Here is a 15,348-nt window from a genome sequence, read left to right as displayed (position 1 = left end):
CCTTGGTTGTGGATCTCTAACTCAAAGTTGGAAACACAGTGCCCCAAGTCATAGAATCATAGAATAGTTAGGGTTGGAAAGGACCTTAAGATCATCCAGTTCCAACCCCCCCTGCCATGGGCAGGGACACCTCACACTAGACCATGTCACTCAAGGCTCTGTCCAACCTGGCCTTGAACACCGCCACGGGCGGAGCATTCACAACTTCCCTGGACAACCCATTCCAGTGCCTCACCACCTTTACAGTAAAGAAAGTCATTCCCATACTGATGCTTTTCCAAAACATTTTGCTCAGCTTGCTTAAACCCTCTTTGCTGCTTATACCAAGGAGCCCTTTACTGCCTTTTAGGATGGTGCCATCATTTCACGACAAGTTTTAAACATCAGAACTGCTGTGATCTCAGTTTCTGCTTTGTTAGACAGCTCGGGTGTATGTCCCTTGGCTACTGGGGTCTTTGTTTTTAGATCCTGCATGAATACCTTTTTCAGCAGTTGCTAATGGATCCTGACAGAAGAACCAAAAATGATGAAACGTAACCAAAAAATCCTAAGGGTTACCTTCCACTACATACGCCCGTGTCTTCAGGGGGAATCACTGCCTGCACCTTAAGGGAAGAATTAGTCTGAAGGGATTTTTAAAACGTGCATTTTCATCGTAAACTATGCAAATGCCTTCCACACAATGTCACTTCTGATCTTCTTGTCTGTATGCGATGTATTACTTCCACTTATACTGAGAGACCAGAGATGAAGCCTGAGGCAGGGGGCTGTGTACATGTCCTCTGAAGAAGGGCACCTCAGGCAGATTCAGCACATTGATGTCTCTCCAGCACAGAGCCACTAGGCTTCTCTCCTGCCCCTCTCATCCCAAAACTAAACTGCGTACTGTAGAGATGCACTGACACCATCATGCATCTAATGGTGCAGCCATGTGTTGGGTTTCTTACCTCTGGTCAGGACTATAGATTTTTAAGCTATTTTTCCATAATTTAGTTATAATTTTTAACAGATGGTTTTTGAGGGACAGTGGAGGGACAGAAAGTGGGTTTTCCTCCCTCTCAGAGTGCAGGGATATCAGCTGAATTGATTAAGGTCAAGTGTGGGAGTCTGGTTTGAAGTGAGAGTGCCTTCACTGCTTCTTCACTAGACACTCACGCGTGGCACCTTCTGTCTTGTTTTTATGAACTATCATATAAGATGAAGCCATAAATGGGGTGAAAGTTGGAGGGCAGGTGAAGAGCCTCATTCTGTTACCATTAGTAACATGCTTGCACTCATGTTGTCTGTAAATCGAATATGAAAGATTGCAACAGCTTCCTATACATTGTGTGTCCTGATAACAATTAAGAGGAGCAATGGGAGGTGTCTGGCTATTCTTATTCTTTCAGCATAGTTAGCATAAAGCCTACTATAAAATAACAGGTCTTGTTTTGTGGCAGAAGATGTGTTCATTTTTGTAGGTGGCTGTGCTATGGGTCTGCATTTTTCTCTGCCTTGGACCATAGCTGAAGGCCAGAGGGGACATTAGGTCCCATGACCTGGCATGGGGAGCATCCTAGACCAGCATCATCTCAGGGCAAGCTCTCTGGCAAGCTCCTGGAGGCACTGGAGATCAAGAGGAGCTTTTCCATACAAAAGCCTCTTTCTTGTCATTTTCTTCAAACATCACTGGGCAGTTATTGCTTTGCCTTGCTTTCATGGAAGCTTCCATCTCAAAGCTTAATTCTGGGGAAGTCTTCTCCTTTTCTCCTAGAATAAGTTTAAGGCTTCTTTTAAATTTTTTATTAGAATGATCTAAAAGAGGCACCAGTGGGTAATAAATTTTCTGTTTAAACAGAAGTAGAAAAGTCTTGCTTTAACAGCTGTAACTTCCTCCCTCTGCACTTTCTGCTTGCAGACTGCTGATCTACGGTCCCTCCCTGGTGGCTGCCTCCCCATTTGTGAGTGAGGGCCCACTTCACCACAGCCTTGCTTAACTTTAAAGATGGGTATAATCCCATTGGCAAGAGGTGCTTATTTTGTTTGATAATAATGGCATTTAAAGCTGATTTTGATAAGTTAAATTATGCTATTTACAGATCAGCACTAGTGCAAAAGTCAATGCCTGGAGTTTTCTAGGAAAAAAACCATGTTTCAAAACAGTAGATGTCTTAATTTCTGAATGTTTGTGTTATTATAGTAGTGTGATTTGCAATAAACAAGGCCAGACACTATCACTACTGTACCTGTGAACCTACAGGTATGCCCAGTTAGCTCCCTTATAAAAATGGTTTGGTTTTGTCTGAGGCTCCCAGCTGTGTCTAGATGCTGTAGCTCAACCAGAGAGGACTTTCTGGACAAATAAGCTTGATTTCTGCAGCATCTTGGGGGGAACTGGTTTAAAAACGTCTGAATTTGAGCAAATTAAAGAGTCCTTGGCTTTCTTTTGCTGCTGAGTGGCTACCATCCAGTCCCGAGTGATCTCTCTGGAGCTGCTCAGGGATGGGGAAGCTGCAGTTGAGGGTTTGGACAGAAGATGGTGCAGTGTTCAAAGCTTCGTCCTGGTGGAGTGGCACACTCGACTTCCACACCTGAGTTTCGTGTTGGCCTCCAACAAGCAAACCTCGCACCAGTGAGCAACTTTATAATGGCAGTATTCAAAATAACAAACGCACATTTTGCTATAATTTGTGGAGCAACAAATCAAAGTGGCATATAAATAATACATATAGGAATGAATAAATAATCATAAGCCAGAATACTTTTATTTCTCTGTGAATTCCTGTACTGACTTCATCACTCTTATATTAACACAGGGATTAAAAGCATTGCCATTGCAGCAGATGTAAGCAAACCCGAGGATGTGCAAAGGATTGTGGATATGATTGTAGCTTGCTGGGGCACAGTTCACATTGCATGCAACAATGCGGGAATCAATATGAACTCTGCAAGTGAAGATACTTCCCTAGAAGAATGGGACAAAACTTTTAATGTTAATTTACGAGGATTGTTTTTGTGCTGCCAAGTAAGTGTGAGATGCTGTACTGGTTTGTTTTACAAATAGGTAATCAGTTCATAAGCATTTACTTTACCAATAGTTAATAACGCTTGATTACTAATAATCACAATAAAATCAATCCTAGATTTGGTAGAGTTAGAGAGATTTGCTTTACAGCCATTGCAGATTTTGGTCAATATTTTCAAAAGCCGTTGGTACTCACTGGCTGCCCAAGGCCAAGCATTTAAGAATGGCCATATTTTTTTGAGGGTAGTTATTTGCCACATCCTGAAAACCAGAAAGCTTTTGGGGTCCATTCCCAACATTAGTGATTACTTTGAAAAAATACTGCCCGCAGTGAAGAGGGTCTGAAATGGCAATGGGATTTTTCCTGCATCAGCCATTTTTATACCAGGTTTTTATATCAAGCGCTTCAAAGAAACGTGTTAGCACATAAACTCTTCTGAAAAGTGAAGACTAATTTATTATCATGTCATTATTAGCACAATCACAGAAAGGGTCACTGGTCTTCCCTTTAATTTCTGTCACAGGCTGCAGGCCGCATTATGCTGAATCAAGGATATGGGAAGATAATTAACACAGCATCTATGGCAAGTTTAATAGGTGAGTGATGAGAGCTAACAGTTGTGCTTCAGAATCCATATTTTAATTACTACCGATGCTATTTGAATCAATTAAACCTGTATTGGGAAGGAGTAAATCACTGACATTTTGTATTAGAGGAAATGTACTACAAAATTTTTATTGATATCATTTTTCAACATTTGCCTGTCCTCTGTGTTTTAGAGCACTTATTACTTTTAATAGAAGGGGTGGAGTTGCCTTCCCTGATTCCAAGGCACTGACGGCACAGGAGAGGTGCTGGTGCACTCCCCAGTGATTTCGGGCAGATGCAGTTGAGTGTGGGAAGCTGTACCCCTGTCATGTTTACAAGCCACCCAAAAGCTTTTTGCACTGGTTTTCTCCCTGGTACCCTGGGTTTTATTTCATTATCCTTGCCAACAGGTGTCTCCACCAACGCTGCTGAATCAGCAGCATTGTCAAAAGCGCCAATAAACCATTGTAACATATGGAATGAAATCCCTACTGCTGAGCTAATCTGGAAGGCAGTTACATGCTGGTGAACTGAAGCCCATGTAACAAAAATTGATCAATTACACAAATTAAGCATAGCCCTTTAGGAATTTATTTTATTGGTCTGGACATCTGTTGCAGTATTGTCCAAATCCAAAAATCAAATGGTGCCTTGGGTTGCCAAGTTAGGCAAGAAAATCAAGTAGCTATAAAAGTACAACCGAAAACCCCTGTATTAATATCACGTCCATCTGCTGAATGTTATATAAATATGCAGTCTTTTTATTTTCCTTCAGAATAACATTTATTTTTACTGTGCCCAGTTTGACATTCTGTGACATTCTGCTCAGTTTATGGCACAGTAACTTTCAATGCTTCTTCAAAACTACATTTATAATGCTGTTGTTAATCTTTTCTTCTTTTTTTCGAGTGCTTTTGCCAGCTGTTTTACTTACACTTAACCACAGGCACCATCCCTCCGCCCCAGCTTTGTGGAGTTCCAAAGTCTCCCAAAGAGAAACAGTTTTGCAAAGAATGTAGAGCTTTAAATTTCAAATGCCCCAGACCTTTCATGCTCTGCTCTGCACAGCGAGAGTCTGGTCTGGGCTCCGGCTGTGACTGTCCACATCATTGCCACAAAGCAAAAGTTACTGGGAGGTATTGCACCCTATAGAAAGTTACAAAGCTCTGGAAACTGGCACTGGCTGGGATCTGCTGGTTTGGCACACAGCTCCCACACTCCCTCTTGCAGCCCAGAATTGCTCTCTGTGGCTTAAGGAGAGGCATTTCCCTATTTCTTCATCAGGCCCTGGCACAGCTCTGCTGAGCCAGCAGGCGATGCCATTCCACCACAGCATCCATCCCAGCCCCAGCTGCACCTCCTTGCTTGGCACGCCAAGACCACGGAGACCCCCATGGGGACATGTTTGAGGCAGTATTAGTCCTAGAGCAGGAATGAAAGCAGGAAAGCAGCCTTGAGAGCAGCCTGGAAGGGTCAATGCAAGATGTGTTTAAATGTCACTGAAAGTTAATGCATGCTAGGCCAGGAGTTAGGAGATGAAGAGATGTGTTTACCTTCTGAACCTGTTTGAATCTTGGCACTGAAAAAATCTAGTAGTTATAAAACTACGACTGAAAACCACGATGTTCATATCATGTCCATCTGCTGAATGTTAAATAAATATGTTGGTTGGTTGGTTATTTAAGTATGTTGGCCAACTGGCATAGTATAAAATGTTTCTAGAAATAGTTAGGGGATATTTTTTTTGTTGTTGTTGTAGGTTGAGTCCTTCCTCAGAGATACAGGAAAATGAGGAGACACTTAGCAGGATAGGGAGGGTTTTGTTTGTGATTCTTTTTCCCAGATACACTGCTCAGAATCAGTTTTAATTAATTGAAGATGAGCCGCATACATTTTGCATATGTGCGTTTTGATTCTGGTATTTCACTGGAGTTATTCCAGACGTATGCTTCAGCAGTGGAGACGAGGCTGCTGCGGCTCTGCGGTTTGCGCAGGTGTAACTCGGATCTGTAATCTTTACAGTGCATATCTTTAGTGGTAAGTGGTCTGGCCTTCTCTATCTCTGTGCACCTCTCATTAACATTACATGCCTGCTTCAAGGTCAGGCTAGAAGCCTTATGCGCTAAAGAACGTTGCAAAACATAGTGTCAGGTTGTTGTGGTTTAACCTGTCAGGCAGCTAAACACCACGCAGCCATTCGCTCGCTGTTCCCAGAGGGATGAGGGAGAGAATGGGAAAACAGGTAAAACTTACGGATTGAGATAAAGGCTCTTTACTAGGACAGGAAAAGAAGGGGAAATAATAGTAAGAATGGTTAAAGAATATACAAAACAAGTGGTGCACAATGTGGTTGCTCACCACCTGCTGACCAATGCCCAACCCATCCCTAAGGCAGTGGTCAACCCCTGTCAGCCAATTCCCCCCAGTTTAATTGTTCATCATGACATCATATGTTATGGAATATCCCTTGGGTCAGCTGTTCCCTCTGTGTCCCCTGCCAGCTTCTTGTGCCCACCCGCAGTCTCCTGGCTTGCAGGGCAGCACGAAAAGCTGGAAAGTCCTTGACTTTGTGTAAGCACTGCTCAGGAACAACTAAAAACATCAGTGTGCCATCAACATGACTCTCATCCTAAATCCAAAATCAGCTACTAGGAATAAAATAAACTCTGTCCCAGCCGAATCCAGGACACAGGTGCTTAAATGTAATGCACCTGATGTTGGCAGCATTTTTATCTGCTTTCCTCCTATCTTTGTCTGAAACAGGAGTGAGTGTCCTCACTTCCCAGAAGCCTTTCAAATTCAGATGGTTTTGGTGGTATCGCTGTTTTGTATGAGTTTGGGGAAATGCAGATTTCTTCTTCTGTCTATAAGAGACCACCTTAAGTAAGGCAAGAGAAGGTGTCGGGGCAGCTCAGCCTCAGAAAACCCACCCATGAGTGTCAGACCTTTGCAGCACCCGTTGGCTTCTTGAGCTCTTCCAATTGAGAGGGTCTAAGTGTCTCAGGAGGGGGAAATTCTATCATCATCTGCATTATATTCCTTAGATATGCTTCTGAAGACAAAAGGACTTACACAGAAAGACTCTTGAAAACCCAGTCTCAGCACCCACCCCTAATTGGAAAGCTGATTCTGATAGCTTGCAGCAACTTGCTGTTCTCACCATCATGCTCTAGAGGTGCAGAGCCTGTGCCAAAACTCTTATCCTCTTAGCAAATGGTGAATGATTTATCACAGACAGACATGTTTAGAAAGTTTAGCAAAGAACTGCTTTTGGGAGGTTACAAGGTTAACTACCGAAGTTGTATGTAACTTGGAGCTGATGCATGGCAATTAATCAAGAAATGATGTTCCACATCTATCTGATAGCACACACAGTGTGCTGCGTTGGGGGGCAACAGGCATATGCAGAGGGCAAAGTGGTTCCGCTGGTCGAAATGGGAACTTTCATATTGCACAAAAAATGGGTGCAAAATAAGTGCTGTAGAAGGGGGGACATGGCATGAAATGCACTCTGTACCAAGCAAAAAGCCTCCAAATTCTGAGCAAACCTTCTGCACATGCAATAAAAAGAAACACTAGGAGTTGCTTCCATCGTGTGTGATATAAATCCATTCACAAACATTTATGTTCCAGGTGAAACTCCTTATTCACAGGCTCAGTAATTTGCAGCAGGGCTTTTGGCTCTTTCAGAGTCTGGATTAACTCAAATTGTTATCATCTTCTTTTCACCCTTTAAATTGACATACTCAAAACCAATAGTTTTGGTCCATAAAAGCAGTAGTGGATGTGTTAGTTTACCATGGATGGTAGTGGTCTAGAGCTGATGCACCAGCTTAACTTAATAAATTAAGACCAATTGAATGCCATCTACTGATGCTGCTTACATGCTTCTATCAAAATGCAGTGGGGTTTGCCTGCTTACCTTACCCAAAGGCAACAGTTCTTCCAGGGTTCAGCATTACCTAACCCTGCAGGCTACAATTGCTCGCCTTTGTGATTACTGATATTTAACACTGATTTTCCCCATTCTGCCTCCATGAAAGAGTCAGTGGCACTCAGTACTGATACAGCACTAATTATGGATCAGTGCTTTGCACTGGATTTGTTTAATGACATCCTAATGGCAGCCAGAAAAGTCCAAGGAGAGACAATTTGTGGGTGTAAATCCCAGCAGCCCAACCAGCCCGACTCCCGTGGGTTTAAAGCACTTTACACCCCCTGGGGATTTGTCCTTAAGTAGCTTTCCCGGGAACGCTGCAAGTGTGAGAGCTGGTGGAGGGGCAGAGCCACCTGAGCACGCAGCACTAACAAGCTTGAACATTGTAATTAGCAAGCCGATCATTTTCCCTCTCTGACTGACATGTGACATCTCTGAAACACTTTCAAAAGCCTCACATTTTGAAAGTGGTGGGTGTTCTGCATTTTTGGGGCGCACCTGCGCTCACATCCACACAAACACTGATTAGATAATGTGATGTGTTTGCTTCAGACGATGGATAGGATAAAAATTATGGAGAATAATTTGTTCCAAAAAGCTTTATATAATATCATATAATATGTTATATAAAATCTATTATGCACTTACATCATACCATTATGCTACATTATACTTTATTAGTATTAAAGTGTACAAGCATTTCATATATAAATACATATATCTGTATATAATATATGAATGTGCATGTGTGTATATGATTATTTACTTTGCTTGGGAATAGTCAAATATTGCAGACGTATTTTTAATACATTGGGTTTGGCTTTGCCCAAACGTGGTACCTATTAAATTTCTTATTTTCTTTCTTTCCTTCTTTTTCATATTTTTTTCCCCAGTAGCCCAGCTGCTGAAGCAAAAGTGTTAGATGGCAAAATACAGATTTAGAGTTTTCTGTTGTGGGTGGCTAAATTCTTGTTGCTCCCTGCCTGGTATCAGGGAAAATGGTTCATCTTAGTGCAGGGACTTGCCCGTGTTAGTGCCTCAGCTATCTGAATTTGTGCAGAATAAATCATTTTCTATTTCTGAACCCCTTCTAGTCCCGCACCCACAGAAGCAGGTGGCATACAACACCTCAAAAGCCGGGGTCGTAAAATTAACACAGACATTAGGAACCGAGTGGATTGACAGAGGAGTAAAAGTCAACTGCATTTCCCCGTAAGTAAAATGTTAGTCTCATTTTGAAAGTACAAAGAGAATGAAATGTTCTAAAAAGCTCAAACGAGCAGTATCTCAGCAAATAAAGTTTCTAATTAGCAGGTGGATTGCATCCCTTTTTATATTGTCTTTTCTTTAACAAAGGTTTAAATACTTAGAACCAAGCCTGCTCTGTTGCTGTGTATACTCAGGGATTTAAGAAGAGGTTTTAGCATTTGATAATAGGTTTTCCAGTGATGTGAAGGGTAGTTTTTAGCATTTCTCTTCCAGATGAAATATTTCCTTAGTCTGTCCAAGCCTTCTGCTGTTAAAGAAAAGGCTTTTGACACCTAATAGACAATACTTCTTTCCCCTTTTTACTTGAGACAAACATATAGGCACTTTAAAAGCCACATTGTACTGCTGTAATTGAGCTACTGTTCAGCTCTGACAATCACAGGAGGCCAGGTGTAATTTTGTAAATATATATATATATTTATTACAAATTACATTTTCCTTATTTTTAGATGTTTAAAGCTGTATGCTTTATTTTATGGCATTTATTCACAAAGAAAAATTTTTGTACCACATACGCTTTTTCACTCCCTGTGTCTCACTCACACACCCAACACAGTCATTGTATAAAACGATTAACAGTGCATGGTAGTGCTAAGCAGAAACCCAAGCGGATAGTGTTAATTGGAAGTGGTCAGATACTGTAGACCATTGAAGTCAATCAGAGTAAATAAGAAGTGCAGGATTTTAACCTAGGAGTTAAATTGTAATAATGAAGATATAATGTACATCAAATTAGAAAAAACAAATGCAATATTTTAATCGACAAAGTGGAGTGAAAAAAATAATCAGAGAGCTCAATGGCAAATGCCTCTGTTTTTACTGTCTGTCTGCTCTCCACTTGCTTGTGCTAGCTGTCTTCCTTATGATTATTTATTACTAATTATACCAGGGACTCCAGCCGTCGCTCTATGTGATCCACAGATTCTTTAAACAGCATCTTCGTATGGGATTTTCCCCATGCGAATGCTAGCAAGGCTGCAATAGTGTTCCCACAACTAGTGCCTGTGAGTTTACACCGGCTTTCGGGAGCCAGGGGAGATGAAGGGAATTAAGGAAGCTCAGCAGGACCTGGCAGGAATTGTGTCTGAAAACACACAGGTAATCTGTACCAACAGAGGTGAGATAGTAGTGCCACGTTCACAGCAATCACAGATGAGAAAGCTCTTAGATAAGGAATTACTCATTTCTAGGGGGCTTACATGAATTTAAAAAATATCCACTGAATGATAAAAACTCATTGTTTTGTGTAAGTTTGGAGCATATACTTATAGCTGAAGAAGTTATGTTTCTGGAGGCATTCGTCAGGGCATGGAGAAAAAATAGTCACGCTTCTCCGTTTCTGCTTTTCATGCCAAAACAGGGTTACATTTTGATCATCCCTGCAGCAGCTCTGAGCTCAAAGTCCTACAACATGAAGGGGGGGTTCTTTTTGCCGGAATAGGCAGAAAGGGTGCACAGAGGACTAATGTTTTGCTGCCTTTAAGGTTCTTGATTCTGGACAAGGCAGTTCCCCCTTATGCAGCTAGAACCTGGACTGAGCAGCTCCGGGAGCCAGGCAGAGTTTTCCCCCAAGCAGTTCAAAGAATTGGCTGAGCCCCTCGTGTTGGGGCCACCGACGGAGCTCTGGGTAGCATTCAGAGGAATTAGCCTTCATATAGCTCAGATCTGTCCTCATCATGAGCAAAAGCTACATATACTTGAGAGTGAATAAATCCTCACGCTTACTTCTGCCTGTATGAGATGTGAACCTGCTTTGCAGTGCAGATTTAGACCCATTCCCAGAACCACAGACCCCACTGGTCTCATTGTGTTTCTTGTCATGACTCACCAAGGCACAGTGGCATTTTTTACTAGGCAGTAGCCTCCGTGCCATCAGAGTACTACGCAGGGTTGAAAAATGTCCCAAATTTACAAGTCTTTCTGAGCACGGATGTCCAACCTGGCATGTAGTTATCTTAAGAGGAGGGGATTTTGAGGAGCTCAGAGGTAGATATAGGCCATGATGGTAACCAAGATAATCTCTGAATAAGTAAAATTGTAACTGTGTCCTTAAGTATTTTCCCCCTCCTACTCATGGTTGCATTAATGCTTTCAGGCACTGTCAGCGTACCTCTGTAGCTCCAAACACTCCAGTCTGGTCTTAAATATTATTTCACCATGCAAACCTTCTGGCCTTTTTCCCTCTTCCTATCTGGTCACTTTTTATCAAGTTAATTTCTTAATGAGTGCATAAAACTTATGCAGAGCAATGCATAAAAGTTATCAATGCATAAAATGTTAGTGCTGAGTCCTTAGGATAATTTACTGCATTTATAAAATGAAGATTCAGGTTTCTCTTGCTGGCCAGGCAAGCCTCATGCCCATGGGGAGGAGGTGGACAAGACTCCTGGGTGCTTTGGTTGTCTTAGCCCCTTGCTCTATGCAAAGGGCATCTCTGGGTATTGTGGAAACTATGCTCAGCCCTTCTGCCACCATCAAGTGCAATTGCCTTTCAGCCTGCTGCACAGCTGAGGCTGCGCAAAATTTAGAAGGTGCTGGAGTCTTCCTGAAAGAGATTTGGGGGTTGGGATGAAGGGGAGACCTGTGTGTGAAGAGGGACATTTATACAGCACTGACAGGCGGCTGGTGCCTGGCTGCCTATAGTGACTATAGTTTTAGTCCCTTTGCTGATCCCTGGGTGCGATGGAGCAGGAGACTCTTGAGAATCTCTAGTTTGTGGCACATGCAACATTGGAACACTTCATTTTTGCAGCCATTGCACTGAATCAGCGTCCATGTTGGGGGCTAATTGCATCTTCCTGCTTGATTTGCAAGGCATATAATGCCATACTGGCATATTGACCTTTGGGATGGGCACTGGAAGTTGATCTTCAGCTCAACCTAGTGCCACAACCAGGCCAGTTTGTTGGAGACCCAGTGAAACTCAGCAGCCCCAGCTGAGTATTCCTCATTGCTGGGCTGCAGGGATTTGGGGTTGGTCTGCGATGGGCAGAGGCTTTGTTCCCTGCGTGCACACCTTGCTCTCCTGGGACAGTGCAGAGGCAGCTACCCAGTGCTATGCCAGGCTTTTAGCATGGTGGGTATGAGAAGTAAGAAAGCAGGTATGGCAAGCTCACCACAGGTTTTAGGTGTACCCCATCATGGGGGAAGGTGGGGTGGAGCTGGCAGGAGAAGCAGCACCCCAGCATCACCTGAAGGCATCCCAATTAAGCAGCACTGCTATCCCCATTAAGCAGCAGTCATTGCTGGTAAGTATCTTTGGACTTAAATCTTAATTCCTTGGGAGATGTCCCAATTAAGTGGATCTCGTGATTAAACATTTCCTGATTAAGTGGAGTGTACTTAACTCATTCAAATTAATAACTCATCTGAAAGAAATCAAGTTACACACAGATGGAATCTTTTTTTTTTGCTCTCATTTGGGGATTGAGCACACGTAACAATTCCAGTTAAGTATCTGGTAAGTGATATTTTTCCTAATGTGTCTCTTGAAGTGGAAATGTTTTAGGCAATTGTTCTTTTTTTCCTGTTGGGTTTTGTTGGGTTTTTTTTCCCCCTAATGTCTCAAATTGTCCTGTGTATCAATAATGAAATATTGATGCTCATATCTAACATTAAGAAACCAGCAGTTTGATATTACATTGACATGCAACAGAAAGTACTGATAGGCTCAGCACTGCATACAAGATGAGGTAGGGAATTAATGCATTGGCAGTTGTCTTTGCTGGAACTGGTTAGAAGCCAACTAAAATCTGCCTAAAAGGGTTCGACAACATTAAATTGCCCAACTTGGCACCAAAGCTTTCCCAGAAGATGTGTAGTATCAATGACATGCCTAATATTTATAGTGCCATCAGTATGTGTGTTTGCAACTTTTAAGTTTTGCGCTATATTCCTTTCTCATTTATATAACAAAAAATTTGTAATTAAGTTTTGTTACACACCTAAATTTTTGCTGCTTGAAGCGAACCTGAGGGAAGGTCCAGCGAGAGGCACAGCGCGGTGATTTGCAGGTTACAGTGATCAGACCAGAGATCGGTTTTTTTTTTCTGAACAGCTTGAAAAATGTCCTCTTTTTAGCAAAATCTGTTGTGCTGGAGAGCTGTGTGTCGTGTTCCCTAATCTGCATTCCCTTGGGGTTAAAACATACATGTAAATTAACAAAACCCCAACAAAATCATATGGATCTTATTCTGGTCTCTGATAGTGTAAAGCCAGAATGATTATGTTGATGGCTTTGTGAGCACTGTGAGAGGCACGTAAGGGAAAGCAGTCCAATATATTTCACATCTGCTGCTCAAAGCACATTTCTCTCTGAAGAAAACCAGCTCTCAAGGAGTTTGGGAGAATAAGGGGGGAGAGTGGAGGGCTGTGCTTGGGGGAAATAAGTAAACCGTCTGCAGTCCTATACTGGAATGCATTTGATTTTATTACGTTGCCAGAGTTGCATTGCTTGGTTTCTGAACCGCTCTGGTGTTTATTGGCGATTACAATAAAAAATAAAGCTGATCTTTAAATCCTGCCCGATTAGTGAAAACAGAAATGTTTGGGGGAAAGTCTGAATTAGTTCCACTTCGTAACTGAGTAAATAGCAGTTTTCAACCTTCATTTGAAACAAAAGGTAAATCTCATACCCAGAATCCAGTGTGTCTCAAGAAATTATTTCCTTGGAAGTATAAATTGGGATGCTGATGAAGTTTCAGAACAAAACGGGCATTTTTATACTTTGTTCATTTCATATTTATCACTAGCTTGTTTGCTAATTTTCATTTGCAAGAGGCAATTCTTCCAGCTAACTGGCTGCCTCAATGGGCCACTGATTTCTTTGAAGTGACAGTCTGTAAATATGCATAAAAAAGAGATGCAATTAGCGTGTGTGTGGTTCAGTGCAGCCTGATTTCATTGGCAAGTTTACCCACAGTGTTGATAAGCTACATTATCTAGAAAATTGGCCGCTGAAAAACAGCACCTCTGATTGCCAGCAAAGGTTCCAGATAACAGGGTGCTGAAGAGAAATATAATTGAGGTTGAATATGTTAACCAAGGTGTCACATGCTCCTTAGAAGCGCTAATTTATCAGCATGTTGGAATTTTTATTAACATTTGGAATGCATTTCTACCACACTAATGAAGTGGAATTGGCAGTTCAGGTTTTAGTTATTGTCATTTCTGAGAAGTTAAATGTAATTTCTCGTTAGACACAGTTATGTAAATATATTTGTTCAGGGGCTGAAAAAATTATACATTTTGCAAAATACAAATATGTTGTTAAGGAGGACTATGACAAATCAGTCACAGTTAAAGTCATAAAAGCCAGCCAAATGTTCGCCCTGCATTGTGCTTTCTGGAGCATCACTCATTTTTAGGGGACCTGAAGAAAATGAACTTAGCAGACTTTTAATAAATGGTGTAGTCACTCATTACTGTGAAAGAGGCAAGACAGGTAAATGAGGTGGGATTTGTCGGGGTGTTGGTTTAAAAGGAATTGTGCTGGGTGTGCTATACTCATCTTTGTCTCTTATTTTGTGTGGAAAGGCTCTGGTGCCCGGAAGGGTGCTGGCTTTTGTTCCCCCCCCTTTTTTTAGCATATGGAAAGTCAGGCTGTTTTCAGTTTCTGGGCTGTACACAAACACGCTGTGTGACATTATGCTGAGAAGCGGTGAGAAGACATCAGTAGAAGGATGACAGCTCCCAAGAGACACGACAGACCAGGTTCAAGGTGCTTTTGGTTTCAATGCCGTGCTTGTTCTCTATGAAAAAATTAAACTGGTGATTAGAATCAGTAACCTAAAAACAAGGGGGTACTGCTGTTAGCTAAGAAGATGGCATGTGTTTAATGAAAACCTTTAAGCCTACCCATTGGCAGCAAAAGACATATGGAAAGAAGTTTACATTGTGACTTCCAGCAAAGGCAGAGCAGGTCTGACTTGTGCATCCCGTCTGTGCCATTCCACAGTTTTCCTTCTGAATCAACATCTTGAACACCCATAAATGCTGCCTTTTCTTCTGGGCCAAACCTGATTCTAAACTATCAGTGTGTGTGCTCGTTGCAGGGGCATCGTTGACACACCGCTCATCCGCTCCAAGGACCTGCAGCCACTGGTGCAGGGCTGGCTATCGGACATCCCTGCTGGGAGGCTGGCGCAGGCCACCGACCTGCAGGCTGCTGTCGTCTATTTGGCTTCCGAAGCCTCCGACTATATGACAGGCCATAATCTGGTCATTGAGGGTGGCCAGAGCCTGTGGTGAAGGGCATCCTCCAGCCTCCCCACTCAGGTATATAGGGCACTTTGGAATGTGCTTATTAGAATTTAGCCAAGTCCTAGTTTTGGCTTGAGCTAGTGGCTAGTTAATATGATATAATTGTTTTCTTCGTTCAGGTGTTGCTTTGGAGACTTATATAATGAAAGAAAAAAAAAAAAGAAAAAAAAAAAAGAAAAGCAATCTTTCATTTCCAACATTTTCATATTTTTTACTATGCATTCAGATTTCTGTTAAATTAGTATTTAATGATATAAAGGCACATTTACTGCAGTGAGATTTGGCTAT

General features: G+C 42.0%; 1 protein-coding gene across 1 annotated transcript in view; it reads left to right on the top strand.

The window, feature by feature from the left end:
- LOC136018442 (uncharacterized) overlaps positions 1-15,048 on the top strand; it is a 35,396-nt gene extending 20,348 nt beyond the window's left edge. Inside the window, exons 8-11 of the mRNA XM_065687651.1 lie at positions 2,796-3,004; positions 3,529-3,601; positions 8,625-8,742; positions 14,853-15,048. Coding sequence (XP_065543723.1) covers positions 2,796-3,004; positions 3,529-3,601; positions 8,625-8,742; positions 14,853-15,048 — 596 coding nt within the window. The remainder of the gene's footprint in view (positions 1-2,795; positions 3,005-3,528; positions 3,602-8,624; positions 8,743-14,852) is intronic.
- The last annotated feature ends 300 nt before the right edge of the window (positions 15,049-15,348 follow it).

The sequence above is a fragment of the Lathamus discolor genome, chromosome 7, assembly GCF_037157495.1.
Source record: "Lathamus discolor isolate bLatDis1 chromosome 7, bLatDis1.hap1, whole genome shotgun sequence".
Classification (NCBI taxonomy): domain Eukaryota; kingdom Metazoa; phylum Chordata; class Aves; order Psittaciformes; family Psittacidae; genus Lathamus; species Lathamus discolor.
The sequence above is the reverse complement of the archived record's forward strand: the minus strand, read 5'-3'. Positions and strand labels throughout refer to the sequence as shown.